General features: G+C 47.3%; 1 protein-coding gene across 1 annotated transcript in view; it reads left to right on the forward strand.

Moving 5' to 3' along the window:
• Lmod1 (leiomodin 1) overlaps positions 1-26,968 on the forward strand; it is a 40,831-nt gene extending 13,863 nt beyond the window's left edge. Inside the window, exons 2-3 of the mRNA XM_020161307.2 lie at positions 24,237-25,748; positions 26,259-26,968. Coding sequence (XP_020016896.1) covers positions 24,237-25,748; positions 26,259-26,285 — 1,539 coding nt within the window. The 3' untranslated portion in view covers positions 26,286-26,968. The remainder of the gene's footprint in view (positions 1-24,236; positions 25,749-26,258) is intronic.
• Positions 26,969-27,566: the final 598 nt, after the last annotated feature.

Below are 27,566 nucleotides of genomic sequence, written 5' to 3' on the forward strand. Positions count from 1 at the left end.
TTTGTTTTGTGTTTTGAGACAGGGTCTCACTACATAGCTCAGGCTAATGAGGAACTCACAATTGTCTTGCGCCAACCTCCCGAGTGCTGGCATTATAAGCTTACACTACCATGCCAACTTTCCAAACTTCTTGAGGACAAGGCTACCTTTTATTCATCCCCAGATCCCTAGCAATGACTACAGTTCTTGGATCAGTGAATGCCTGCTGAATAAAGGTTGAAGAGTTTTGAAAAATTTACAAATGCATTCTTATCAAGCTTGAAAGAATCTAAAAGGTTGTGAATTCATCTATACTCTTTTGAGACTGTTTGAAAATATAGTTTCATGTCTAAATTCTCAAGTGAAGGAGATTTGGCAGCGATCCTTTTTTTTTCCCCTCCCAGTTTTTGTAAACAACCAGTTGAATCTGTCCATAATTTACAGTCTCTGCTACATTTTTCCTTCAGTTTGAACTTATTTCCATTTTTTTCCTTCCTTCCTTTTGTTCCTCTCTTTTCCAGTTCTTAGGAATCTGAAATTACAGGCTAACATTTTCAGCCTGATTCAATCAAGTCCACCCTTAATCCGTGAGTCCTCTGATAAAAGCTAAAGAACACTAATGATATGCTCTATATGAAGTCAGCTGAGGTCTGCAGCTCCTAACATCTGGATTCATCCCTAAAGTATCTGGAGTTCAGTAATTTTGCCTCTTGATCTAAAAAAAGTAATAGGAGGCCCCTAGAGAACTTGCTATGAGCAAATCTCCCTCTGGATCCCGCACACAGGGCAGCAGAGGGAGCTGCCTTCTTTCTGGTACTCACAGAGCCACAGTGCCTGGATGTATGGGTATCCTGACCTGGAAGGGTCTGGATATAGCAATTCTGTAGACCTCGATCTGTCATATCTGAGCCCAAGTTGTGAAGCTGGAGCAAAAGAGGGGCAGAGCCAGGATTAGGTCCTTGTAGACAAGTGATCATCTTTTTCTCAGGCTTCTGCCAGAGAATTAAACACTACAGAAAATAAATTGAATGATTGTTTCCTCAGTTCCCCTTGTCTTAGACTGTTCTGTGCTGCTAAAATAGCATACCAGATTGTATAATTCACAGTGCTCAGAAATGTGTTTGGTTTATGGTTCTGGAGGCTGTATAATCCAAAGTTGAGGAGTTGGAGTTGCATTTAGCAAGGGTCTTTTGGCTGTGCCATCCTATGGCAGAAGGTGAGAGAGAGAGAGAGAGAGAGAGAGAGAGAGAAGAGGACAAGGTAGGAGAGGGAGAAGAGGGGGAGAGAGAAGAGCTAGCATGCAGCATGCAAGAGAAGTCAAACTTGGCTTTGTATAAGGTACCCATTCCCACAATAACCGCATTAATCCATTCATGAGGGCAGTGCCCCCATTACCAAACACCTCTCATGAGGCCTTCCATTGGGGATCAAGTTCCCAACACATGAACTTTGAGGAACACATTCCAACAACAACACTCCCCAAGATTCTAAATAGCTGATCTCATTCTCAATACACAGGAAGGATATTAATCCATTACATATTACATATAATGGAGCCCTAGGGCCTTAAGAGTTTAAAGTTTCTGCTGGAATTCAATTGCCAAAAGCTGACACTGGGTCATTTTGCTTATAACAGTTTCCCCAAGATAGATCATCTCACCTACCCAATTGCTAACATCTTTTCCACTTTGTGATAACCCACCTATTCCCCATCCTCTACTGCATTGAAAAGTCTAACTTAATCTTTCCTGGCAGCACCAAGAAAATGTCAGTAATGATCTTGAAGTACCGAAGACAAAAATGTCCCAATAAAGGTCTTTCTGATTGGAAGTTTTCAGTTTTACTTCCAGGTCCTGGGATCTTTGCTTTAAAGGAAGGAGGGGTGGTTCTCAGAGCAATGTGATATTTCTTATTTTATAACATATATATAATATATATTTAATTTAATTTATTTATTTAATTTTATTTTTGCCATGCTGGGAATTGAATCCAGGGTCTTGCACACGCTAAGCAAATGCTTTACCACTTGAGCCAGGCTCCTCGCTCTTTTGTATTTTTTTTTTCAGTGTACTATTTCTAGATCAACAGTCTCCAGAAACTAACTTACAGCTGGGCACCAGTGGCTCATGCCTGTAATCCTAGCTACAAAGGAGGAAGAGATCAGGAGGATCAAGGTCAAATAGTTCTCGAAGCTAGCTCAGGTAAATAGTTTGTGAGACCCTATCTCAAAAACACCCATCACAAAAAAGGGCTGGTGGAGTGGCTCAAGGTGTAGGCCGTGAGTTCAAGCCCCTGTACCACAAAAAAAACAACAAAACCCTCCACCTAACTTATACTTGTAATGTCGTAAGACTCACAATATGGTGTGGATGTCCAGTGGCACACATCTATAATCTGAGCTAGTCGGGAAGCAGATACAGGAGTATTGTGAGTTCTAAGCCAGCCTGGGAAAATCTAGCATGAGACCCTGTCTCAAAAACAAAATAAAAAACAGAAGGACTGAGGTTGTGGCTCAAGTGATAAAGCACTTGCCTAGCCTGTGTGAGGCCCTGAGCTCAACCTGTATAACCACCAAAAATAAATAAATAAGGCTTATTATAGAGAATATATATAGCATAGGGGAAAAGAGGGAAATAATCAGTAAGTCCTTGTCTTACTAGCTGAAGATATTATCTATCGTCAATTTTTCTTTTTCCATGCTGGGGTTTGAACTCAGGGCCTTGTGCTTGCTAGGCAATCACTCTATTATTTGAGCCATGCCCCATGCCCACTGTTTTGAGTATATACTTCTATATGTACTTTTCCCCTTGCAATTGAGATCATTTTATGTACTTTTTTTTTGGCAGTACTGGAATTAGAACTCAGGGCCACCACTTGAGCCACTCCACCAGCCCTAGATCATTTTATGCATATACACATAATTTGCATAAATTTTTGTTTCCTGCTTTCTTTTTTGGCTTACCATATTATAATCATTTCCTCATGTCATTAAAAATCCTTCCTAAACATCGTTTTCAGTGGATGTCATCATAGTCCACTGTATGGCTATGTTGAGCCTATATTTGGACATTTACATGGTTCCTTGTAAATACGCTTTCCAAGGCCCCAAACAAATCCCCAGAGCCTCATCACAGGCTCCTTCCATTGGCCTTTGGCACCCATCCCTAGAGAGATGGAGCCAGCCAAACCAGACGATAAATAGAACCATTAACACGCTGTTCCCCCAGCTGAGTCATAGGGCCAACAAGTGAAAGAAAACTCCGAAAGGAGAGAAAGAACTTGCCGGGCTTTGGAGCGAGGGATTGTTGGGCAGCTCACAAGGTAGACACCGCATAGCCCAGGGAAACATGAGGCTACCCATGTTATTTTTTAGAAGATCAAGTTCCTAGTGTTGGAATATTGGCCAAGCAGAGCACTTTCCCTCTGTTCAACTCCTGGGGGGAGGTGTCAGTTTGTACGTGCCCTGAATGGAGCACATGTACCCGCTTCCCTCTGTCTTGGGAGGAAGGAATTATTACTACTTTAAAAAAAAAGAAGAAGATGATGATGAAGAAGAAGAAGGAAAATCAAGTCTTCAGCCTTAGAAATTTTTCAGTGTCAGGAGGATATCAAGAAGGGAAAGTCAGGCTGGACTCAAGTCTTAGAGCGCCTGCCTATCAATTGCAAGGCTCTGAGTTCAACCCCCAGTCCTGCCAAAAAAAAAAGGAAAAGTCAACTATCCATTTTCCCACAACTTCTTTTTCTTTTTTTTTTTTTTTTGGTGGTGGTACTGAGGCTTGAACTCAGGGCTTCGGTCTTTCTAGGCAGGTGCTTTACCACTTGAGCCACACCTCCAGCCCTTTTAGTTCTGATTGTTTTTGATATAGCATCTCGCTTTTTGCCCGGGCCAGCCTGGACCATAATCCTATTTTACTCTTCCCACTGTAGCTGAGATAACAGGCGTGCACCACTGCACCCAGTTATTGGTTGGGATAGGGTCTGGTGAACTTTTTGCTCCAGTCTTGAATTACCATCCTCCTGATACCAGCCTCCTAAGTAGCTAGGATTACAAGTGTGAGCCACCGGCCCCCAGCTGACATTCTTAAGTACATTACCAAATGCACACAAAACCAGCTCATGAGACAAAGTAGAAGAAAAGCATGTTAAGAAGCTCATGTTGTGTCGTAGGACATTGCATATCATGCCTCAGTTATTCAGACACAATAACAACAGAGCCCAATGCTTCTGTGCCAAACTTTATGGCCTTCCATATGCCATGTCTTGCTCCTCCTGTCAGCCTGGAAGGTAGATAGACCTTATCTACTTAACTGAAACTTCCAGAGCCAAGGAAGGTCTTGAACTGTTTCTTTTAATCTTAAATTGCAATAACTGGGCAAAAATGAACAGAAAAAATTTGTCCCTCTAGCCTTCATTGTGATCCTCCACTAGAATAGGAGGTGCATTCATTCATTTAGTGTTTATAAAACACATACCGTGTGTCCAATTCCAAGCTAGGCGCTACTCAGTCCTTCTGGCTTTCTCAGCCAACAGTGTTCTTGTCACCTTACACACTCTGAGATAGGCACTGACCTGGTTCCTGTGATGCCCCCCAGGAGATTCTGGGCAATGGGTGTCAGGAGTCTACCCTGGCCCTTCTGTGGTAACTTCCTCTCCCTGCCTGGTGCCCTTCCCCACCCTTTCTCCTTTCCATAGACCCCAGAGACTCACTCACAAGCTTCTTTCCACTCCTCAGGTGACCACCTCCTCCCTCCCTGACACTCTTCTCCCCAAGCCAACTGTGGTCTCTAGCTTGCTTCTTGCCAAGGACGCTGGAGCCAGTCACTCAAGCATAGGAGTTTTATTGCTCATCACGATCATAAATAAACACAGAAAAACAATGGTCCCCATTGGAAAGTGACAGTTATCTAGATTTGCTCTGTCCCATTTGGTAACCACTGGCCACATGTGGCCATCAGGCCCTTGCAGTGTGGCCAGTCTGAATCAAGAGTGCTAGAATTGTAAAACTCATACTTGCTTTTCTCAAAAACTCGGTATGAAAACATTCTGTAAAATATTTTATTAATATTTTCATACTGCCAGGCACGGATGACTCACGCCTGTAATCCTAGTTACTCAGGAGGCAGAGATCAGGAGAATTGTGGTTCAAAGACAACCTGAGCAAATAGTTTTTGAGACCCTATCTCAAAAAAACCCCATCACATAAAAGGGCTCAAGGTGTAGGTCATGAGTTCAAACCCTAGTACTATTACAAAAAAAAAAAAAAAAACTTTTATGCTGATTACATGTTGAAATGGTAATATTTTAAGTGGGTTAAAAAATACATTTTAAAACTTAATTTTACCTGTTTCATTTACTTTTGGTAATGTGGCTAGCAGAACATTTCATGCTTCCTAAGTTGCTCACATTGTTTGTCTGTTTGACTCTGCTGGTCTATAGTATAGTGGATTTTTTTTTTTCAGTACTGGGGTTTGAACTCAGGGCCTACACCTTGATCCTCTCCACCAGCCCTTTTTTTGTGATGGGGTTTTTCAAGATATTTGACTGGGGCTGGCTTTGAACCACAATCATCCTGATCTCTGCCTCCTGAGTAGCTGGGATTACAGGAATGAGTCACCAGCACCCTGTTTATAGTAGAGTGTTTATAACCGTGGTGCTTAGCATATGGTTTGTTTAAGTGGTTAGTTGGTTTTTATTTTTAGTTATTTATTTCATCTTTATCCTTGAGAAGTTAAAGCATAGTATAACTCTTCTGATTTTTTTTTTTAATTTTTGGTTTTGTGGTGCTGGGGGCCTGACACGTGCTAGGAAAATGCCCTACCACTGAGCCACATCTTCAGCCCTTTAGTATAAGTTTTCTATCATTTTTGTGTAATTAAGACCAGGATGTCTTTCAATTATCTTCAATTTTTTATTGAGATATAATGTACATACCATAAGATATATCCTCTTAAAGCATGCAAGTCAGTTGTATAATCAAAACCATAACCCAACTCCAGAATATTTTCTTTACTCCCAAAAGAAACCCTGTATCCACCAATAGCAACTCCTTAGCTCCCCTCCTCTGGATCCTGGAAAGCATTGCTCTACTTTCTGCTTTCATGGGTTTGCTACCATGGACATTTCATATAAATGGAATCTCACACTACGTGTTCTTTGGGGTCTGGTTTCTTTAAATTATAACATTTTCAAACTTCATCCATGATACAGCATGGTGCATCATTCTTTTTATGGTGAATATTTTTCCTCTGTATAGCTATACCACATTTGTTTATTTGTTCATCAGTTATTAGATTTTTTTTTGTCATTATGGTGCTGAGGATTGAACCCCAGGCCTCAAACATGCTAGGCAAGTGCTGTACCACTGAGCTACACCCCTAGCCCCAGTTAATGGATTTTGTTTATTCATCAGTTGTGTGGTTTCCATTTTGGAGCTATTAAGAGTAATACTGCTGTGAACTTTTGTGTGTACGTTTTTGTGTGGCCATAAATTTTCAGTTCTCCTGGGTATATATGTAGGCATAGAATTTCTGGGTCATATGATAACTTTATGCTTAACTTTTTGAGGACTTGATAGACTGTTTTCCAAAGTAGTTGCACCATTAGTTTTCTTACCAGCAATGTGTGGTAAAAAAAAAAATTTCTCCACATTCTTATTAACACTTATTATTCTATGACTTTTTATTATGGACACCTAGTGGGGGTGAAGTGTATCTCATGGGGATTTTGCCAGTCTCAAAGGATATGGGTTTTATTGAATAACATGACAACTTCCTTGCCGCTCTTCTTTAAGTCCCTTTCCTTTTCCTGAAGACATACTTTTCAGAGTCACCTGACTTACTCTTGTGGTTTTCATGGCTACTAACACATCAGGGATTCCCAAATCTACATTTCAGGCCCAGATCGCCTTCCTAAGCTACTTATTAATGCCAACTTGTTAGACATTTCAACTGTCATGGCCAAAACAATTCATCAGCTCAATGCTATGTTCTTCTCCCCTCCATGTTCCCTGTCACAGTGGTAAGTATCACCATCTCTCCAGACAATTAAACTGGGAAACTCAGAGTCCTCCTCCACTCCTCCTTGCCATTCCCCACTTCACGAGTCTTATCATTTTTACCTTACAAGTGTATATGGAGTGCGTCTTCTCCCCCTGAACTCTCTATCACCCTAGGTCCGGCATCCTATCATTTCATGCCTGGACTATTGCGGTACTCTCCTACCAGTCTTTCTCTCTCCAGTTTCTCCCAGCCTCAACTGTACACTCTGAACAGCAGCCAGAGCTTTCTGTCTTAACACAAGTCTGGTGGTTATTTCTCTTAAAAATCTATATACTTCTCTACCCATCTGGTGAAGCCCACATTACTTAGAGTGATGTATAAAGTCTGGCATGAACTGGCTCCAGGGTACAATTTTGGTCTTGTCTGTCACTGCTACCTCCTCTGCCTGTTCCTGTTACAAAGAACTCCACAGTCCCTGAATGCACCCTCCTACAATAAATCACTTGCTTTTGCCTGTTTTATTCCCTTGGCTGAGAAAGTTCTTCACTTGTCTCCTGTGCCCAGATGACCTCCCCTGAAGGAGGCCATCTCTGAAGCTTTACTCCCAGGTCTCCACTGTCCCTGCATATTTGCCGAGTTCTGCACTGTGTAGAGACCACTTGACATTTTAATTTAATTGCTGGACAGCCTTGTTTGCTGCCTCTCTTCCCCATTGATCTTGACTTCCTTTCTCCCACCCCAGTGTATTAACCAGACCCATCTTCTTTTTTAGTTTGCTTTTGTGGCACTGGGGTTTGAACTCAGGGCCTCATGATTGCTTAGCAGGTGCTGTTACCGCTTGAGCCATTCCACCAACCCCAGACCCATCTTCTAATTGTCCTGGAGTATAAGGACTCAGCTTAATGCTCAGCTGTTCCTCAACTCTGTCTCCCTGGTATGTCTCAGAGGGAAAAACCCCAGATTCTTCCTGCAATTAGCATGAGGAATTTCTATCTCATGACCTTGGCACATGCAGAATCTATGTCACCTGAGGCCTCCATTGCTGGAAGGGCAGTGCAATTGGGAGCTGTAATGTTCTTGTAGTATGAAAGGAGGAACTTTCCAGAATTGAGGCCTGGAACATGGTGGCTCAAGGTTTTTCATTTTTCTGGGGTAAAAATCCTCAAGAAGAGTCAGTGATGAGTGGAGGTAGCATTGAAGCCAGCATGGTCCCTGTTCCCTCCATAGTCCTGGGCCCCTCTTGAGTCTTCAGGAAAATATTGGAGAAGGCCTCTGACAATAGACTAGAGGCTAGGATGGAGAGATGTCACTGGATGGTGATACAGCTGAATGCTGATTGGAGGTTGCTAGTAGTATACCATGGAGCTCTGCCCTGGACTTTTTGTGTCCAGTAAGCACAAAGATCTAAATAGCATACCAGCAGATTTGCAGATCATCTGAAGCCGAGAGGGATAGTGAACTTTTAAATAGCAAAGCCAGGATCCAGAAATTTCTGGCCAGAACTTTCTACCCATTGGTAGACCAATGGGCTCAGTGTAACAGGTGAACTTTTCTAGCCTTAGAAAAGAACAGCTTCAGGGAGAAGAAAGGACAAATCTCAAATATGTCTGGAATGCTCCTGTAGAAGAGAAGGGATAGCTTTGTTTTATATGGCCCAGGAACATACCAGGGCCAGAAGGGCTTTCTGAGATACAGCCAGCTTAAAAACAGAAAAATAAATAAAGGCAGGTTTGATTTCCTCAGGAAGAACTGAGCTCCAAGCTGGGCACACAACTGGCTCATACCTGTAACCCGAGCTACTCAGGAGGCAGAGATCAGGAGGATCGAGGTCAAATAATTCTGGAAGCCAGCCCAGGCAAATAGATGTGAGACCCTGTCTCAAAAAACCCATCATAAGAAAGGACTTGGTGGAATGGCTCAAGGTGTAGGCCCTGAGTTCAAGCCCCAGTACCACAAAATAAAAAATAAAAAGAACTGAGCTCCCTGTCACTGGAAGTATTCAAGCACAAACTACTTGATAGGGACACTGTAGGTAGTATTGAACTATTTGCAGTACACTCCAGCAAATATTTATTTGGCGCAAAGTGTTCTGCCAGGCCAGGTATTTTTATAGAAATAAAAGGCCCTTGTCCTGAAGTTGCTCATTGTATATTACAGAGACAGGTGAGCTCTGAACCCAGGACTGGGGGAGGGCCACTGAGAGGACCCTGGGGCTGAGTGTGGGTAGAGCATTTGTTATTGCTGTTATTACAGCAATTGTTTAGGTAACATAATGGTCACAGGTATCTATGTTAAAGGTTTCTGTCTTTTAGAGATAGACACTGAAATATGTGTGTACTAGGAATTTGCTTTAAAATCTAAAAATGGGTGAGCATATAGATGAAACAAGACTGGCTACACGTCAGTAATTGTTAAAATGGGCAATGAGTACCCTGTCCTGTCTAGTTCTGTGTACAGTTGGAATTTCCCATAATAAAAAGTTACAAAGAGGATGAGGAGAAAAAGCAAGAGAAGGAAGAGGAAGAAGGGAAGAAGGAAAAAAAGAAGAATGAGAAGAGTTAGCCTGATGGAGAAGGGAAAGAAATTCTAGATGGCAGCAGCATCACACATAAGGGCAACAAGACTGACAAGGGCCTGGCATACTTGTTCCTTGCTGTGACCAGAATACAGGTATGGAGGGAGGTGGGATGAAGAGACAAGTGCAGGCCAGATCACGAAGGGCTCGTATGCCAAGCTAAATAAATAGTTTGGACTTTATCCTAAAGTGGGGTGCCATTAACCAGATTTACATTTTAGAGCTGTCTCTCTGGCTACTGTGGGCTGATGGCTCAGAGAGAAGGAGAACAGGAGGCATGGAGGCCAGCTGGAAGGTAAGAGATGAGTGGTCCCAACCCTAGCATGGCAGTGGGGATGGCAAAGTAGCTAATCTGGTGTATGTTAGGAAGGGAGGATGGAGGGAACATGGCAAGGAAGAGTCAAGGCTAAGTCTGATGTCCCCATGTCTGGAGGCTGAAGGTGCCATTCCTGAAGATGGAGAAGGCAGGAGGGCTGAGATCTGGTTCCCCCAACATCCTCTGCTCCTGTTTTTCTATTAGGCTTATACGGATGCCTACAGAATTTGCAGGACCAAATGCAAAATGATTGTGTGCAGCCGTGGGTTCTTTGTTCAAGAATTAAGACTTTTAGGGCTGGGGGCATGGTTCAAGTGGTAGAGCACTTGCCTAACAAGTGCAAAGTCCTGAGTTCAAACCCCAGTACTGCCAAAAACAAAAACAAAGTCTTAAGACTTTCGGGATGGCAACAGCAGAGCACTAAACTTAGCCCAGGACCCTTCTAAGCCCTGTAGGGCTGCAAATGTTGAACACCCATGGAGTTGCTCTCAACTAGACCAGGGTGGCCTCTTCTGTTTAGAAAAGGCAGGAGGGTGGCTGGACAAGAGCCAGGGCTCCAGTTCATAGCTCCAGGCAGCTAGAGGACAGCATGTTCCTCCTGCCACCCCACCTCCCCTAGGACCCAAGTGGATCCCAGCACTCTGGGACAAAGAGCTTACTTTTAAGTAGATCATTACAATGTTTTCCAAACTTGCTTGGGTTTTCATTTGCTCTGGGATGAAATGAAGAAGCAGAAAGTACGAGGCAGGCTTCTCAGAGAGCAGAGTGCTAAATGACTTATTTTCTCCAAAAATGGGGTTTGTTAAAAGGTTCCCAGCATGAGTCATCAACTAGTTGGCAAAATACTGAGGTCTGAGGGCAGCAAGCAGAGAAGATCTGCCAAGAGAATCCTGGAGATGGGTTCCTCATAACCCCCAGAAACCACAATGTCTTCATGCAAGATGTTGCCAGCACAGCCCTAAGGCAACACCCTCAACTTGAACCTGTCTTCCTCCACTTGCGGTAGAATGCAGAGGCCTCAATGGGAGCGGAGTAAAGGCCAAAGTGAGAAGTAGTGTCTCCCTGAGTTGCTTCTGGGTCAGTTCACCTCCCCCTAGTCAACATCCCTTTCCTTAGACACCTGGCCCTTCAAGACTCCAGGCAATCTAGGATCCCCAAAGAGTGCTGGCAGACTGTGTGCAAGAGCCCAGCCTCCCCAAGTCTGCACATCACTTATTGTCTTTCCTGGAAGCCACCTCTGCTCACATCACTGATAGGAGCAGGCAGAGCGGTGCAGAGATTGGGGCTCTGCTTCCTGCAAGCACCTGGACGGTGTCAGAAGAGGAGGCTCTCTCTTCCCAGGCTCACAGTCCACTACCCTTTTCTTGGTTACCACTGTACCCAACACCATGCTGGGGGGAAAAAGTGAGCCGCAGAGTTTCTGTTTCCACTGGAGCAGGAGGCAGGGCCTGAGGCCCTCGGGCCTTTCTGCTCAGTACTGATATTTTAGTGATACTATCACCCACCTGACTTCCTAAATGCTAGGAGAGAACTGTGAGAGGCTAGCAGCCTGGCAGGGCCCAAGCATGGTACTTCCAGGTGGGGAATGGCAGCATGAGGGGGAATCACCTCTCATCTCTGTCCCCATCCATCCCTTCCCATCCCTTCTTCCCCTCTGCTGGCCTGAGGGATCTTGCTTCTTTTTCTGTTTTTATTTTATTTTGTGTGGTGCTGGGTATCGAAGCCATGGCCTTCAGCATGTTAGGCAAGCATTGTACCACTGAGCTTCACCCCAGCACAGATCTTGCTTATTTATTTTGTTTTATTTTTGCTATAAAACAGAATTATTCAAAGATAATTTTTAAAAACTTTTGTTGTTTTTTCTAATCATAAAAGTAGTTTAGCCATAAAGTTTCCAGAAAGACCTACATGGAATTCCATTATAACTCTGATAGATGCCCAGTGTCTGCACATATTAGTACTCCTCAAGAAAGCTTTCTTCATCATGAAAATTCAGATAATATGCCACATTATCCAGATCCACAGGATTTAATATTAGTTAATAGTAAATTAATAAGAGTAAGTCTAATAAGTAATCTAGACCAAAAGAAACATTTTAATTCTAGGCTTACTTTTTTTTTTTTTTGACAAGTGTCACTATGTAGCCCAAGCTGGCCTTGATTGAGCTCAAGATCCTCCTGCCTCAGCTTCCTGAGTGCTGGGATTATAGGCATGCACAATTACACTCAGTTTCTGGGTTTATTGTTAAGCTAATAAGATAAATATAAGTCAAAATGTCATTATTCCTAGAGGAAATGCATTAATACAAAGAGAAAGTTTAAGGACTGGAGATGTGGCTCAAGCAACAAAGTGCCTGCTTTGTGAGCACCTGATTTGTAAATGCAAGCTGTGAGTTCAAACCCCAGCCCCACCAAAAAACAAAAGAAAGAAAAACTTTAAGTGGGTAATCTACACTTATTTTCAACACTTTTTTAGAAGGTTGCCCTGTATTTAAATAAATGCACCTGTAACTATATGAATAAAATGATGCTAGAATCTTAAGATACCTAGGTTTGGAATCCACTTTAGTGGTTTTTAGGTTGTCAAAAACCTATGAGAAATTGCACAGCCTGGACCAAGGTCACATGAGTGAGAATAGAAAGGGACTGGCATGAGAAGTGTGAAGGCTCTCCTGTCATATGTGGGAGAGATAAAGGAATAAAAGGCTCTTGTATGAAGTAGGTGGAATTCTCAGTCTCCCCTAAATCCCTTGGGCCACTGGTGGGGAGAAAGCTTAAGTGATTGCAGAAGGGACCACATGGCCTCCCCACTTCTTCCTCTCCTCTTCCCAGCAGGGCTTCTGATTGGAGCACTGGATGTCTACAGGAGCTGTCATGAAGATGGGGGATGCCAGGGATAGGCAAAGGAGGGGAGAGATGGGGAGTTGGAATTTGAGGAGCTGTGGGCTACACAAACCAAGATGTTCACTAGACAGTTGGAGACTAGGATCTAAACCTCTATTGGCGTAAGCTCAGAGATAGAGCTTAGAGACATCAGAATGCAGAGCAAATGACATCAGGGTGGATGAGGTCACCCAGGGACCTTGAAAACACTCCCATTTCTGTGTCTAGCAGAAGAGGAAGAGGTGCCTTGAGGACCACTGGAAAGAAGCTGTCAGAAAGAAGGAAAGGGGGTGGCGTGTTGGAAACTAAGAGAGGGAAGAAGCACTTCAGAAGTGAGGGTCTGATCCTCAGGGTCTCATGTTCCCCCAAACAATTAAGCAAGATAAAGAATAAAACTCACAGCCAGGTGTGGTAGTGCATGTTTTTAATCTCAGCTACTTGAAAGGCAGAGGCAGGAGGTTCATGAGATTGAGGCCAGCCTGGGCAAAGGTTGTGAGACCCTGTCTCAAAAGCAAAATACAAGCAAAAGGGCGGGGGATGTGGTCCAAGTGGTAAAGTGCTTGCCTAGCATGCTCGAGGCCCTAGATTCAATCCCCAGAAACACACTGAAAGAAAGAGGAAGGAAGGGAGGAAGGGAGGGAGGGAGGGAGGGAAAGAGAGAGAAGAGAAAGAAAAGAGAGAAAAAGAAAGAATAAAACATATAAATCTGATTTTAGCAACCAGAAGGCCAGAAAGTAATTTCTGTGGATCGGTGAGGGTGAGGTGACACCGTGCTGGCTTGAGGAATGAAGGAATGAATGAGATGAATGGGACTCTTTGGAAAGTATAGATTAGAGATAGAGGCTGCTCTCCCTGGAAGGGACTGTGAGGTAGAGGCAGAAATTGGATTTACATAGGAGTGATGTGAGTGTTGAAAGGGTGGGAAGAGGGAGCCAGGAAATTGGGTGAGGTTAGAGCTGTGGGAGAGAGCATGGTGCTCACTGGAGAGAGGAGGGGTGGTCTAGAACCCAGGGAAAGGGGACACTTGGGGGATCATTATAGGGAAGGCGGAAAGATGAGCAGGGAGGGGAGTTTGTAGGCGTGAGGGGGGAAGTTGGAGAATGAATTCCCACTGGTGGCTTTCTCTTTCTTGCTGGGAAGTAAATAGAGGAGATTGTCTGCTGAGAATGGAGGTGGAGGGGGGCTAGAGATACCAGGGCAGGGAGGAAGATTTACACGGATGCTGTGGAGAGCCTGGAGAGAGCCACCGAGGGAAATGACCAGTAATGACAGTTAACTTTCCCTGCCAGCTGCCTGTGCATCTGTGCTCTTGTCAATGCTCTTGTCAATGCTTTGCTGTGAGCCCCTCATACTGGTCCTGGGAAGGACCCATTATACAGATAGTAGAGGTTGAGTAACCTGGCCAAGCTGTCACAAGAGCAAAGGCTAGAATGCTGGGACCATTCAGGAGGGTGTTGGCAGTGAGGTCTGCAGGGAGTGGACCATCTGGTGGGTGGGCTGCTTTCTCCAGCCTGGGAGAGGAAGGTTTACGATGAAGTCATAAGACACAAGGCTGGGGCTTTGGTTGGCACTGTGGCCAGGGTTGAGGATACAGGCGAGATGGGATTGACAGCATTGGACAGGACAGCAGGCAAAGCACTACCAGTGGGTAGTATGCACAAGTCAGAGTCTGGGCCTCGAGCCAACAGTTTCACTTCTGAGCATATGCCCAAAGTAGTTGAAAACAGGAACTCATGTATTTGGGCACCCATACTAGCAGCATTATTTCTAATAGCCAAGAAACAACTGAGTGCCCATTAGTGGATGAATGAGTCAACACAGTGTGACATGCACATTCAAATGGAATATTATTCTGTTGTAAAAAAGAAAGGAAACTTGTGGATTTAAATTTTTGAGATGTCCCCATTTCTCAGGTGGCATCCGCCAGTTAGCAGAACTTAAGTGTCACTATTGCCCATATATCTTCCTCAGCAAGAAGAGGGTTGGCAGTGATCTGGATGAGAACCAAGGATTAAAGGTTAAGGAGACATAGACCTTGTCCTTAAAGATCACATTTAGAGTAGTGGCCCAGAGAAAAGCCACTAAACAAAATGGCTGATGGATGCCAGTGCTGGGGATTAGCTTCTTATCCTGAACCTGATAAGTCTCTGTTTTGGTAAAACAAACTTGACCTCTTGCCAGCCACCGTCCTTTAGGATAAAATGGTAAAGATGGAGAATAAAATGACTGGTCCCTCCTCCCCCCAGCCTCCCACCTCTGGCCTCATGGGGCAGTGTTTCTCCTTGTTTACTGCATTCCTTTCAGGAACGTCAGTGGTGGCAAGCTCTGGGGACTGGCCTGCCTGGCCCAGCTGCCTCTCAGCTCCCATCTCCCTCCCCCTGCTCTGGACATCCTCAAGGTTAGAGTCTTAGCAGGCAGCTGCAGACCCAAAAGTACTTTCCGTGTGAACTTGAGGAGGTTTAACATACACAGACGTGTGCTCTACAGTCACAGCTGGCATTGGGCCCGCCTGGGCTGAACCCATCCCCAATAGAGAAGGGGACAGGGAGTCTGGAGAGCCACCAACAGAAGGCACAAACTGGACAGGGGCACCTATGACCTGGGCTTGAATGGGAACCGGTCTTGGGCTTGACCTCTTCTGGAGGGGTGTGAGGAGCGTAGAGCTCTGCTGAGGGTCAGAGCCCTGGGAGTCTCTCCAGAGGACTCTGCATGGAGTCACATGCTTTGGTCCGTACACCCAATGCCTCTCGTCTTCTCTCTGGCCCCTTGGCCTGCCAGGGGCCTTGGCACATCTGCCCAGGGATCAGGCTTCTCTACCAGCCCTGCTCCCTAAGTCTCTATAACCTAAGTGTCAACAGAGGGAGGGGCCAGGGGTATGACTCTGGAGACCAGCTAAGAAATGTGGCCCAGGCTGAGAAAGCAGAGGTGCAGATTCTAAATGTACAGCCATTGGACACAGGCGTGAGCGCCCACAGACAGCTCATAGTTTTTGTCATTCATTTATTTGGGCTCTGTTTCTTATTCTATAAACTCTCGTGACCTTCATCATTCCAAACTAATATTTGGTTTCATTGAGTGGAATCACTCACTCAACAAGTCATACCAAGCACCTACGATGCACCAGGTATTATGCTGTGTGCTGGAAAGCCATTAACTAATAAAGTGTACTCTAGTCTCCCCTAGTCGGGGAGGACAGGGAGACAGTGAAAGGGTTGAACAAGACAAAGGAGGGAGGAAAGGGTGCAATGGGGGAGGGGCACAGGGGAAAGGCTGGGGTATCGGGGTGACCTCCCAATATCGACTATGCTCCATGCTAATGTTGATTGTGGATGATGGGGTGAGTCAAGGTGGGTGAAAATGGAGTGTTGGAGGATGGGGCCTGGGAATAAGGATTGTAGGAGGGGAGGCCCAAGGGAGAAGCCCAGATCCTTCTTCCCCTTCAGGAATCAGCCCAACTGCCTGGAGTCCCTGCCCATGGGGACCTCTCTCTGTCCCTTCCAGGAGGAGCTTCTGGGCTCCAGGCTTCTTACATAGCACCACCCTGGAAGTGCTTCCTCTGGCTCAGCATTGGCTTCAGTTAGAAAACGCATGGATCGTTCTCCTGTTCGCCAGGCTCCCTCCTCAGGCCAGCTGGGCGCTCCAAACTTATATAGTTAGCACCATCCACATATCCTTCGGGTCTCCTCTTCCAAATCTGGTTTCCCTACCTCCATTTATTTCATTTTGGGCCCCAAAGTTAAGGACACTTTTAATTTAAGATTTCATTTTCAAGCAGGGAGGAGACTAACACAGGAAAGTGACAATCTAAGGTGGCCTACAGTGGAGGTCTAGGGCTATAGACCCTGACTCCTGATGGTGGGAAACTGGAAGTACATGGGCTTCTGACCTTGAGCCGCCTCCCCCCTCTCCCAGAGAAGCCCTCCTCCCACCTGGACATGAAATCCAACGGAAGGTTAGGTGCTTCTCCCAGAGTCTCTGGGGGTGACAATCAGTTCAATAGCTCTCTGCAGATTCGTTCCCTGTCCATCACTGTGTCCAGCTAAGCCCAGTGCCTGGCACAGAGTTGTCACTCAGTAAGCATGTGGGTAAGACCGAATGGTCAGCTGGCACCAGTGAGGTACTTTACAGGGGGCTCCTCATTTCCTGGTGTATCACAGCAACAGTGCAGAGCACAGCATGGTACTTCAGAGTACATGTGTTAGAACCCAAGAAATGTGAGCTCCAACTCCAGCTCTCCCACTTGTTATTGAGGGAATTTGTTTAAGAATGCACCATCCAGGAACTGGGGGTATAGCTCAGTGGTAGAGCAAATGCTTAGCATGTGAAGCACTAGGTTTGATCCCCAGCACCAAAAAAACAAAAAACAAAGCAAACAAACAAAAGCCAAGCTGTATTCCCAGGACTTGGGATGCTGAAACAAGAGGATCTTGAATTCCAGCCTGGGCTACATAGTGAGATGAAAGAAGGAAAGGAAGTGAAGGGAAAGAAGAAGGAAGGGCAGGGGAGGGGAGGGGAGGGATGGGAAGGGATGGGACAGGAAAGGGAGGGGAGGAAAGAAGTAGGGAGAAAAGGGGACGGGAGAGAAGGAGAGGAGGGGAGGGAAAGGAGGGAGGGGGAGAGAGAGAGAGAAGAGAGAGAGAGAGAGAGAGAGAAAGGAGGAAGGAAGATGAAATAGAGCTGGTAGCATGGCTCCAGTGGTAGAATGCCTGACTAGCAAGTACAAGGCCCAGAGTTCAAACCCCAGAACCCACCCCCCAAATTAAATAAAAATAAGGTAACACCAACCTCCAGAAGCCATAACTGGCCCTAAGCACACTGTCAAATGGGATGAATTTAAGGCAGTTTATTTCTTAGGTTCTCTAGTAACGTGATGGTTGTTAAGACTACAATGCAAATATCGTAGGAACAGTGGGAAAGGAAGATCTCGAGACTGAGGGTCACCATATGAAGGGCCCTGGCTCCCTCAGCCACCAGGGCAGGCTCCTCCCCTAGCTTCCTCCTGCTGAGGAGAGTGGTGCCTCAGAAACTCGGCCCACTTCGCTTCTGGCAGCAGCACTAGGGAGTAAATCATACCGATGACTTGGGGCACTTGGCGCTGTGTCTTGCACCTTGCAAACACTCATGGTTGTGGCCGTTGTTATTAACATTCTTGTTCCAGGGTGGGAGGGCTGGGGTGAAGAGCCATCTCTGGACCAGGCACTTGGGTGAAAGGGCAGCTAAGTGTGCAAAACCCTTAATACAGTCAGCTTCCTTACCCACGGGCTCCGGAGCTACAGATGCAGCCAGATGAAAATAGAACATATTTGAAAAAACAAAAACAACAAAATAGCCCCGGGACTGGTGGTGCACACCTTAGCAATTCAGGAGGTGAAGGCAGGAGGATTTAGAGTTCAAGGTCAGCCTGGGCAAAGTTAGACCCTATCTCAAAAACAAAATATAAACAATAGGCCTGGAAGTATGGTTCAAGTGATAGCTCAAGGGCCTGAGTTCAAGCCCCAGTACCAGGAAGAGAAGAAAAAAAGCAATACAAAAATAATATAAAGTTTAAAATACAGTGTAACTGGTTACATAGGCTTTACATTGTATTAGGTATTATAGATAATCCAGAGTTGACTTAAAGATACAGAAGGATATGTGACTTGGGTAACTGGTGCGGGGGAACGGCCCTGGAACCAATCCTTTTGAACACTGAGGGAGACTGTGTGGAGGTTAAACCTTCAGACTCTAGAGCCTGAGAACCTGGACTTGAATCCTTGCTTCCTCATGTAACAGCTGTGGGATCTTGGGCTTCAGTTTCTTCTTAGACAGAGATAACACTCAGGCTAGTGGCATGGCTCAAGTGGTAGAGCACCTGCCTAGCAAGTACAAGGTTCTGAGTTTACCTTCCAGTACTGCCAAAAGAAAAAAAAATAAATAAAACAAGATGACTATAAACATAACACTTAGAGCTATGCTGAGCACACTGGGAGTTGATAACCATATGTGCAGCATGGGAACACAGGTCAGGAAACACTGCCAAGGTCATGCTGGTGGAGAGGTGAGGTGGTAGGAAGCTATGGGAGGCTCCCTGTAGCACTAGCAGCAGGGGATGGGAACCTTAGAAGAAGCTCCTTAGAAACAGGGGCTCAAAGTTAGGAAGTGAGTTCCTTTGGTGTTAGGGTTTCTTAGGCTTCTTCACTGAGTAGAAGGGACAGTATGGTTTTGTCATTCCCAGACCTGAGGCCAACCATCTGTGGACATTTCTTCCAGGGGGCTGGAGCCTGCTCACCACCCCCCAGGAGTTGACTCACTCACAGTGGCTGACCACTGGAGTGCACTGGAAAGCCAAAGAGAGGTCAAGCAGGGTGGAGATGGTGCAGCAGGGAACCCCTGTTACGCCTGTAGGGATGCAGCTTTTCTTAGCTCTGTGACCACAGGTGCCTTGGCTACTCAGCTCTGAGCTTACCAGGTATGCATTCTCCCCTGAGGTGCCTACCTGACCTCTCTGAAGCTCTGAGCATGTGGGACCTGGGCCCAGATGGCTCCATGCCTTTGGGGGAAAGGGAGGGGCCAAACCTCCAACACTGTCAGGTGTATTGAGTATGGACTAGCTCTCGGTATCCACAGCAGGGCTGACTGAGACATCTGCCTATCTCTGGTGTGGATGGGCTGTACAGTGACCACATGTCGGGGTGTGTGTGAGGAGGGAGTCTCTCTGAGCCTGTGCACCAACAAGCATGCACGTAAGCATCTATGCCATGCAAGTCCCTTGCTGGGCATCTTGCACTCCTTCCTGCTTTGGCCAGGGGCTGGGAGCTCAAGGCGTGCAGCACTCACAGGAAGCTTTGGGAGAAGGTGGTTCTGCAGCCCACATCATAAGACAGAACCCCCAGCCCCAAATTAGAAATTCTATTTGAATCCTTATTTTTGTTTTGTTTTTGTTTTTGAGATAGAGTCTCACTGTGTAGTCCAGGTCAAACTCAAATGCCTTGGTCTCCCAAGTGCCAGGATTTACAGGCATATACAACCATGCCTGGCTTCAGTCCCTAGTCTTAGAGGATTCAGTGTACTCCAGTTGTGGACAGACGCTGAGTGTATGTGTGGGTCTTTGTATACAAGATCTTAAACTTTCCAAAAGTAGTTTTTCAGAGATGTTAACTGAAGGGCTTTGAAGTAGGGGAAGCCAGCATGGGATGATCTGGGAAGGGTTGGGGCTAGGGTAACCCCAAAAAGCAGGCTACTAGAAGGTGCTGTAGTCTTGTTCTTGAGCCACTGCCAGACAGGAACTTGCATCTGGGAATGACTGAGAAAGGGGCTGCACCCGGCCTTCCCCAGAAGGCTGAAGTGGCTCTGTGGCCAGCCTGAAGGAATACAGTACACTGAGGTACTAACTCTTCTGCAGGGGGTGTCCACTCCATCAGCACTGTCTGCTACAGACACCTGGTCAGCTTGTCCCCTTGACTGCCACATAAGACAACTGCCTGCAGAGCCTGTGGGTACCCATGCCTTCATGGGCAGAAAGTTTCTAGAACTATCCTAGTTTTCCTGGCAGTGCTGAAGGGAATCTGTACTCTTCTGGGGGCCACTTGCCCTAGCCCTGCTGCCAGCCCTGCCCTTCACACCAGCCTTTAAAGGGAGCTGTTCTCCCAGGGGACCTGTGGCCAGCTCCATCCTACACTCCTTGTTAAGACAGATGACACTAGCAGCTGTGGTGCCTGGTACCAGGAGGTCACCAGGTGGCTAGAGGGAGAGGGGCCAGGACTCCACTGCTGCCAAAATGGCTTCATGGGCCAGGACATCTTCATGGGAACAGCAGGGGACAAAAATCTGGGGTTCTGAAACATAGTGCAGGACCAGGAAGGGCAGGTGGCTAGGGGGTTTGCATGCTAGGAGCAGAACTAAGAGGTGTCACTCATTTCCCTAGCTTTCCTGGTGAAGATTACCTTGATCAAGGAGGAAGAGAAAGAAGGACAGGGCCAAGACAAAAATGCTCTGAGTTCAAAGCCACCACAACTCAAAAAAAAAAAAAAAAGAAGAAGAAGAAGAAAAAGCCACCTTCTATGAATTGGATACATTGGGGCTGTCAGTATCCTTGGGACTTTAGCTGAGGCCTGGGAGAGCATCTGCCAAAGGCAGAGTAGGGAGCCTATTGTCCTTCCTATCCCTTACAGTTTTCCCAAGGGGGAATGCTATTGGTACTTAGGTCTCTCATTTGGAGACCAATGGACCCTTGCTCTATGGAAATTCTTTGCTATATCTCACCTAAACTCCTCTGCTATAAGGGACAAAAGATCAAGTAAGGTCTACAGACAGGAACACAGACAAAAATAACCTCCGGAGGTCACCAGGATGCTCCGCTAGTTCTAGAAACAAAGGCAGTTGGCCTGGACTCCCTCTCAGATAAGCACAAAGAAGGCAGCTCTGCTATGTTCTAGGAGCTCGCTCTGCTGAAATCTCAGCCCTGGGAGGACTCTGGGCTCCTTCTCCTTTTAAGGCAAGGTCTGAGCTCTCCGCTGCGAGCTGCAACAAGCCCCAGCCCCACTCATTCCTGGCTATTTGGAGGAAACTGATGATTAATCGGCCCTTTCCCCTACCCCCACCCCAGCCTGTTTTCCATTAGGTTCTTTTTAAAGGGTTGGCACACTTCCTCAGCAAGAGACACTTGGTAGATCCTGGCCAGCTAGAACCCTAGCATAAGGGAAGTGCCAAGAGGGAATGGTCAGTAATCCTGACCATCATGATGTGGGGTCAGGGCCGAGAGAGGGTTAAAATGTGGAAAATAGTCCTGGTCAAGGAAGGGAAGAGGGGAGAGAAGGTTCTGAATGGGAGCCTTGGGTCTGCAGGGGCTCAGCCTGGAGAGGAGGCTGGTCGGCAGGGACACTCAGGCACATGAGACATGCTGGGAGATAGGGTGGGGAGACTTGGCCTCCAACAGCAATGGTCAGGTGGTTGCAGAGACTTTAGTGGCTCCTGGTGAGACAATCAGGTCACAAGTCTAGTTTTTCCTGGGCCTGCTGGATGCAGTTGGTTGTCATCTGTCTGGGTTCCAGCTTCCCCCTAAATTAGGCCTGTGAGCTGAGAAGCATGGACACTGAAGAATCTTGTGGTGGGCACATTTGGGGAAGGGATGGAGAAGGGATACCTGGGCAGGAGGCATTGCTGGGGGCCAGACCTCCAGAGCTTGGGCTGAAGAAGCTGTTTTCCACCTAGCTCCTACCTCTGGGATCCCACAGTGGGGGGAATCTGCAGAAGGCCACTCTGAGCAGGTCATTATAAAAGTGCCCTAAAAGGAAAGCCATTGGGTTTCCTCATTTACATTCTATTTGCATACTTCTTTACCTATTGCAAAGTTACCACCACTGCTGCCCCAGGGTGACCTAAAGGGCCAAACCCAGTGTCCTTGGAGCCAGAGTGTGAGGAGGGCTCTCTACCCCTGTTCTATCACCTCAGTTCTAGTGACACCCTGGGGCAGCTGGGCCCTATGGGACAGGAGGGAGGAAGGGGCACATTCCAAGTCCCTGACTCCCAGGCCCTGGGCCCTTGGCTGCCTATTGTAATTGTAGCAGGGAAGCCAAGGACTTCTGCTAAATAAACCCAGGCTGGTCCCCAGTGGCATGTGTTTGTGGAGCAGGTACAAACTGTTTCCATGGGAGCAACCTTACTCTCCATTCTCTCTGGAAGACTGGCATGAGCCAGAGAGTTCCTTTCTTCCTTCCCCTCTACCCATACCCCATGGGGCACTTTTTTTTGTGTGTGTTGGAGGGGAGGGTCCTGGGGTTTGAATTCGGGGCTTCCTGCCTGTTAGGCAGGAGCTCTACCACTTGAGCCTTGCCCCAACCTGCTTTGCATTGGTTATTTTTAATACAGGGTCTCACATTCCATCACCCTCCTAGTTACGCTTTCTGCTTAGCTAGGATGACAGGCACATGGACCACCGCACCCAGATATTACTGGTCAAGATGGGGCTCTCATGAAATTTTTGCTCAGTCTGGCCTCAACCACAAGCCTCCTGGTCTCTGTCTTCCAAGTAACTAGGATTACAGGTGTGAGCCACTGTGCCCAGTCTCATGGGGCCCTCCTGAAAGACAGAAACCCTTCAACATTCAGGCATGGTCTCTTCCTGTTTAAAAAACAAAACAACAAAAAACTTTAGGGAAGGGCCTCCAGTGTTCCCTAGAGTCCTAATCGCTCTGGCTCTCTATCCCAGTTGAATGTTAACCTTATGTCTTCTCTCAGACAATCTGATGCTTCCTTTGCTTCCCTGGTGGAGATTGAGATGGAATTTTGTGAAGGAAGAAGCAGGCCTGGTAGAGGGGCTGGGTGTCCTGTGCTGTGTGTAACACTCAGGTCTCTATTCGTACTCAGCTGACTCCATCCTAGGGCCTCTCCAAGCAAGACCCTCATGTCTGTGACCAAACGGGAGCCACAGAATCCTAGATTCTAACAGTGCTTCCAAGGTCAAGGTCAGCTGACCCAGTGGGTTCCAGGAATTCCCAGAGAGGGGCTTGTCCCAAGTGAAATTTTTACTAAAAAATAAGACAACACTATGAACATTTTAAAATCACATATTTGGGCTTGCGGAGTGGCACTAGCAACCATGAGGTCCTAAGTTCAAACCCCAGTACCACCAAGTAAGTAAATAAAATAAATAAATAAATAACACATATTTGATATAAAGATACATCACATATTCTGTGTGCCTATTTCTTTTGTAATTGGTTCTTTCTTATTTCAATGAGAAAGCATTTATAAATACCTTTAATTGATGAAGCAAAATGTTAGCAACCCTATCTTCATCATTCCCTCTTTTTTTTCCTTTTGCCTTTGCAAATGTATCGACTTGGGCTAGAGCATTTGCGTAGCATGTGCAAGGCTCTAGGCTTGATCTTAGCACTGAAAAAGATTTTTTAAAAAGGATTGGCTTATGAAATTCTAGCACCTGAGAGCCTCTGGCCCTTCTTGGCAGCAGAGCTGGGAGAAGGGTGAGGGATGGGAGGCGCTCACAGGAACACAGGAGGTACCAACACCTCAGTGGGCCAGGTAACTGACATTTTGACATTTCTTTTTAAAAGTCAAAATTAATGCAACATATCCATGATAAACAAATGCTCAACATGGTAGGTAAAGGCAGGATTAGCGTTAGTGATTTTCCCTTTGCCTCAGGTTCCAATATGCTGTGTCAGGGCACTGTGGAACACAGCCCTAAACCACCATGGCAGGAAAGGGCAGCCCTGGCTCAGAACGCTCTGAGGAGGACCTGTGCTCCATAGGTGTTCATTCTGGCATCGCGTGACCCTCAGGCTGGGAGCCCGATGTCAGCCCATTCTCTGCAGCCCGAACCCAAGAGCCCCTTCTGCTGTCCTCAACCTGTCTGTCGCTCTCCTCAGACCAACAAGACTTTGGAAGCTCAAGAGCAGTTATACGCCCTCCCCAACTTGTCTCCATACCCATTCCTCTCCCTTTGTAGCCAGCTCAGCATGTTTATTTTTTCTTTTCTGACTTCTTAGGAAAGCAAGCAAGTGGGGAGCAAGACAGATGCCAAGAACGGAGAGGAAAGGGGCAGAGATGCCAGCAGAAAGGCCCTGGGCCCCAGACAGGACTCAGACCTGGGAAAGGAGCCAAAGAGGGGTGGCTTAAAGAAAAGCTTCTCCAGAGATCAAGAGGAAGCTGATGGCAAGGGTGGGGAGAAGCCCAAGGAGGAAAAGGTCATTAGGGGCATTGACAAAGGCCGGGTCCGGGCTGCAGTGGACAAGAAGGAGGCCGGAAAGGATGGGAGAGGAGAGGAGAGGACAGCAGCCCCAAGGAAGGAAGAGGTGAAAAAGGGGAGTGACAGGAGCACCGCCTTGAGCAGGGACAAGGACAAGAAGAGAGAGGAAGTAAAGGAGGTGGGCAAGAAGGAGGAGGAGACAGTAATGGGGGGGCGTAGGAACACAGATACCAAAAGAACGGATGAGAAGATGAAAAGGGCCGGTGGGAACACAGACAAGAAAAAGGAAGGCGAGGGTGTACAAAGAGGAAGTGGGGACAGAGACACAAAAAAGGAAGACGAAAAAGTCAAGAAGGACAAAATCCAGCCTGAAAAAGACACCAAGGAAGAGAGCAAGACCAAAGCTTCCGAGAAGCAGGCCTCTGGCAGCTCCAACAAGCCCTCTGAAGGGCCCCCCAAGGTGGAGGAGGAGGCAGCTCCCAGCATATTTGACGAGCCTCTGGAGAGAGTGAAGAACAACGACCCAGAGATGACTGAGGTGAACGTCAACAATTCAGATTGTATCACCAATGAGATCCTGGTCCGCTTCACCGAGGCCCTGGAGTTCAACACCGTGGTCAAGGTGTTTGCCTTGGCCAACACAAGAGCTGATGACCATGTGGCCTTCGCCATCGCCCTCCTGCTCAAGGCCAACAAGACCATCACCAGCCTCAACCTGGACTCCAACCACATCACTGGCAAGGGCATCCTGGCCATCTTCCGGGCCCTCCTCCAGAACAACACACTGACCGAGCTGCGCTTCCACAACCAGCGACACATCTGCGGGGGCAAGACAGAGATGGAGATCGCCAAGCTGCTCAAGGAGAACACCACCCTGCTCAAGCTGGGCTACCATTTTGAGCTGGCCGGGCCCCGCATGACCGTCACCAACCTACTCAGCCGCAACATGGACAAGCAGCGACAGAAACGGCTGCAGGAGCAAAGGCAGGCCCAGGAAGCCAGCGGAGAGAAGAAGGATCGGCTGCAGGTGCCCAAGGTAGGGGCCCTGGCTAAGGGCTCCCCCAAGTCTTCACCCCAGCCATCTCCAAAGCCCACTCCAAAGAACTCGCCCAAGAAAGGGGGTGCTCCAGCCGCTCCGCCCCCTCCTCCCCCTCCCTTGGCTCCACCCCTTATCATGGAGAACCTGAAGAACTCACTGTCACCAGCCACCCAGAGGAAGATGGGAGACAAAGTCCTCCCTGCCCAGGAGAAGAACTCGCGTGACCAGCTCCTGGCTGCCATCCGTTCCAGCAACCTCAAGCAGCTGAAGAAGGTAAGTGGTTGTGGGCACAGGGGACGGGTCCCAGTGCCAGGGCTGCAAAGGGAACATGTGCAAAGGAGCTCATGGCAGATTTCAGGTGCCCAGGGCCCTTCAAGTCATCTTGGCCATCCTCCTGCCTCCGACAGGCCACACCTGCTCCCCCTTAGATGTGAGGCCCCACCCTTGCTTTTGACTCTCACTCCATACTTCCACCTCCTCTGCCTGAAGTCAAACCTGCTTCCCTTTGGAATGGAGAGACGGCCTCTATGTGCAAGTGCAGCTGCGGGCCCTGCTTACAAGTCTTCTTTCTCCATTCTCCAAACAAAAGTGATCTTGGCTTTACCCAGTCACAGCTCAGTTCTTTACCAGGAGATACCCTCGGTGTCAACACCTCATGCATCCATCCCCTGGACGCATATTGAGGGGTCTGGAGTGGTGTCCTTCCAGAAGGGAGAGAGGAGAGCTGGATAAAGGTCCTGTGCCCAGCTCCCTGTGCTAATCTGTCTCTGCTTTGCCCTACAGGTGGAGGTGCCCAAGCTGCTTCAGTAGGACCAGGCTGCCAGGTCCTGGTGCCAGTGCCATGACTGCCCAGGCTCATGTCCCAGGGCTGCACAGACCCCGCCCACCCTACCCTGGCTGACCTGCTGTGGCTGTGCCTGCTCTGCCATGGGAAAGCTCAAGGCCTGCCACGCTCGGGGGAGGACGCCTCATCTCTGCTCACTTCCTTTTTCTTGTCTCTGAGGCTCTCCAAAAATTGCTTTGACACTTGGAGCTGAAGGTCAGGACAAGAAGAGTCCTTCCAGCACATCACAGAGAAGACGGCACTGCCTGGGGCCTATGTGACTGGCAGGTTGCAGAAGGCCTATGACCCAGCAAAGCTATCCCCCAGGGATCACATGCCCACCCCAGCCCCCCTGCCCTCCAGGGCCAGGATTCAGGCCTTTGAGGAGCCCTTGGGGCAAAGTTGCTGGGCCAGTGCCATTGTGGAGCAATGGCAGGGGGATAAAAGGCCTGGGGGTCCAATGGGAGAACAGGAGAGGCTGGGGATACCCCCAGGGTAGGCACCTGGCCTGGTGGAGAGTGGGCTTCAGATGGGAGGAGAGGCAGCAGCTGGACCTGAAGGTTTGATGCCAAAGCAGACATTTTCTTCACACCCACCTGCTGTTGTATAAAGAGCTGTGTATCTGTTTTTCCATAAGATTTTGATAATATATACAAATCTTTAGCTGTGAGTGGCTGTGCCTTACCTCTGTCCTGTGTTCCTTGGGTCCTGATGCTGATCCTGGGTTCCCTGGAAGGCTCTAGAAGCCCAGGTTCTCTGCCATATCCTTATGATAGTGACCATGAAATTAGTTTACCTCTGTGGAAAGGATAGCATAGGGGAAAGCCTGTATACTTTTTTTTTTTTTTTAAGAGATGCTGGGATTGAACCCAGGGCTTCACACACGCTGGGAAAGTGTTCTACCATTGAGCCATACTTCCAGTCATTTTATTTTGTATTTTGTTTTTGAGATAGTGTCTCACTGCCTTTGCCTGGGCTGGTATTAAACCTGTGATCCTACTGTGTCCACCTCCTGAGTAGCTGGGATTACAGGTATCTACCACCATGCCCATCTGGGAAGCCTGAATTCTTGAGTCAAGGACCCCATGACCTGGCTGTTCCAGGTCTGTTCCTAAATCAGTCTCACTGCCTAGAGTCCATGTCTAGGGCTGTTCTCAGGGGTGACAGGGCAGAGCAGAGCACAGGCCCTGGGAATGGCTATATTAGGCGTGTTCAAGGGATGCTCATTCCATGACTCTTCCTACTGTGGGCTCAGAGCCAGCTCCTCA

Source organism: Castor canadensis, chromosome 11 (assembly GCF_047511655.1).
Source record: "Castor canadensis chromosome 11, mCasCan1.hap1v2, whole genome shotgun sequence".
In the NCBI taxonomy this organism is placed as follows: domain Eukaryota; kingdom Metazoa; phylum Chordata; class Mammalia; order Rodentia; family Castoridae; genus Castor; species Castor canadensis.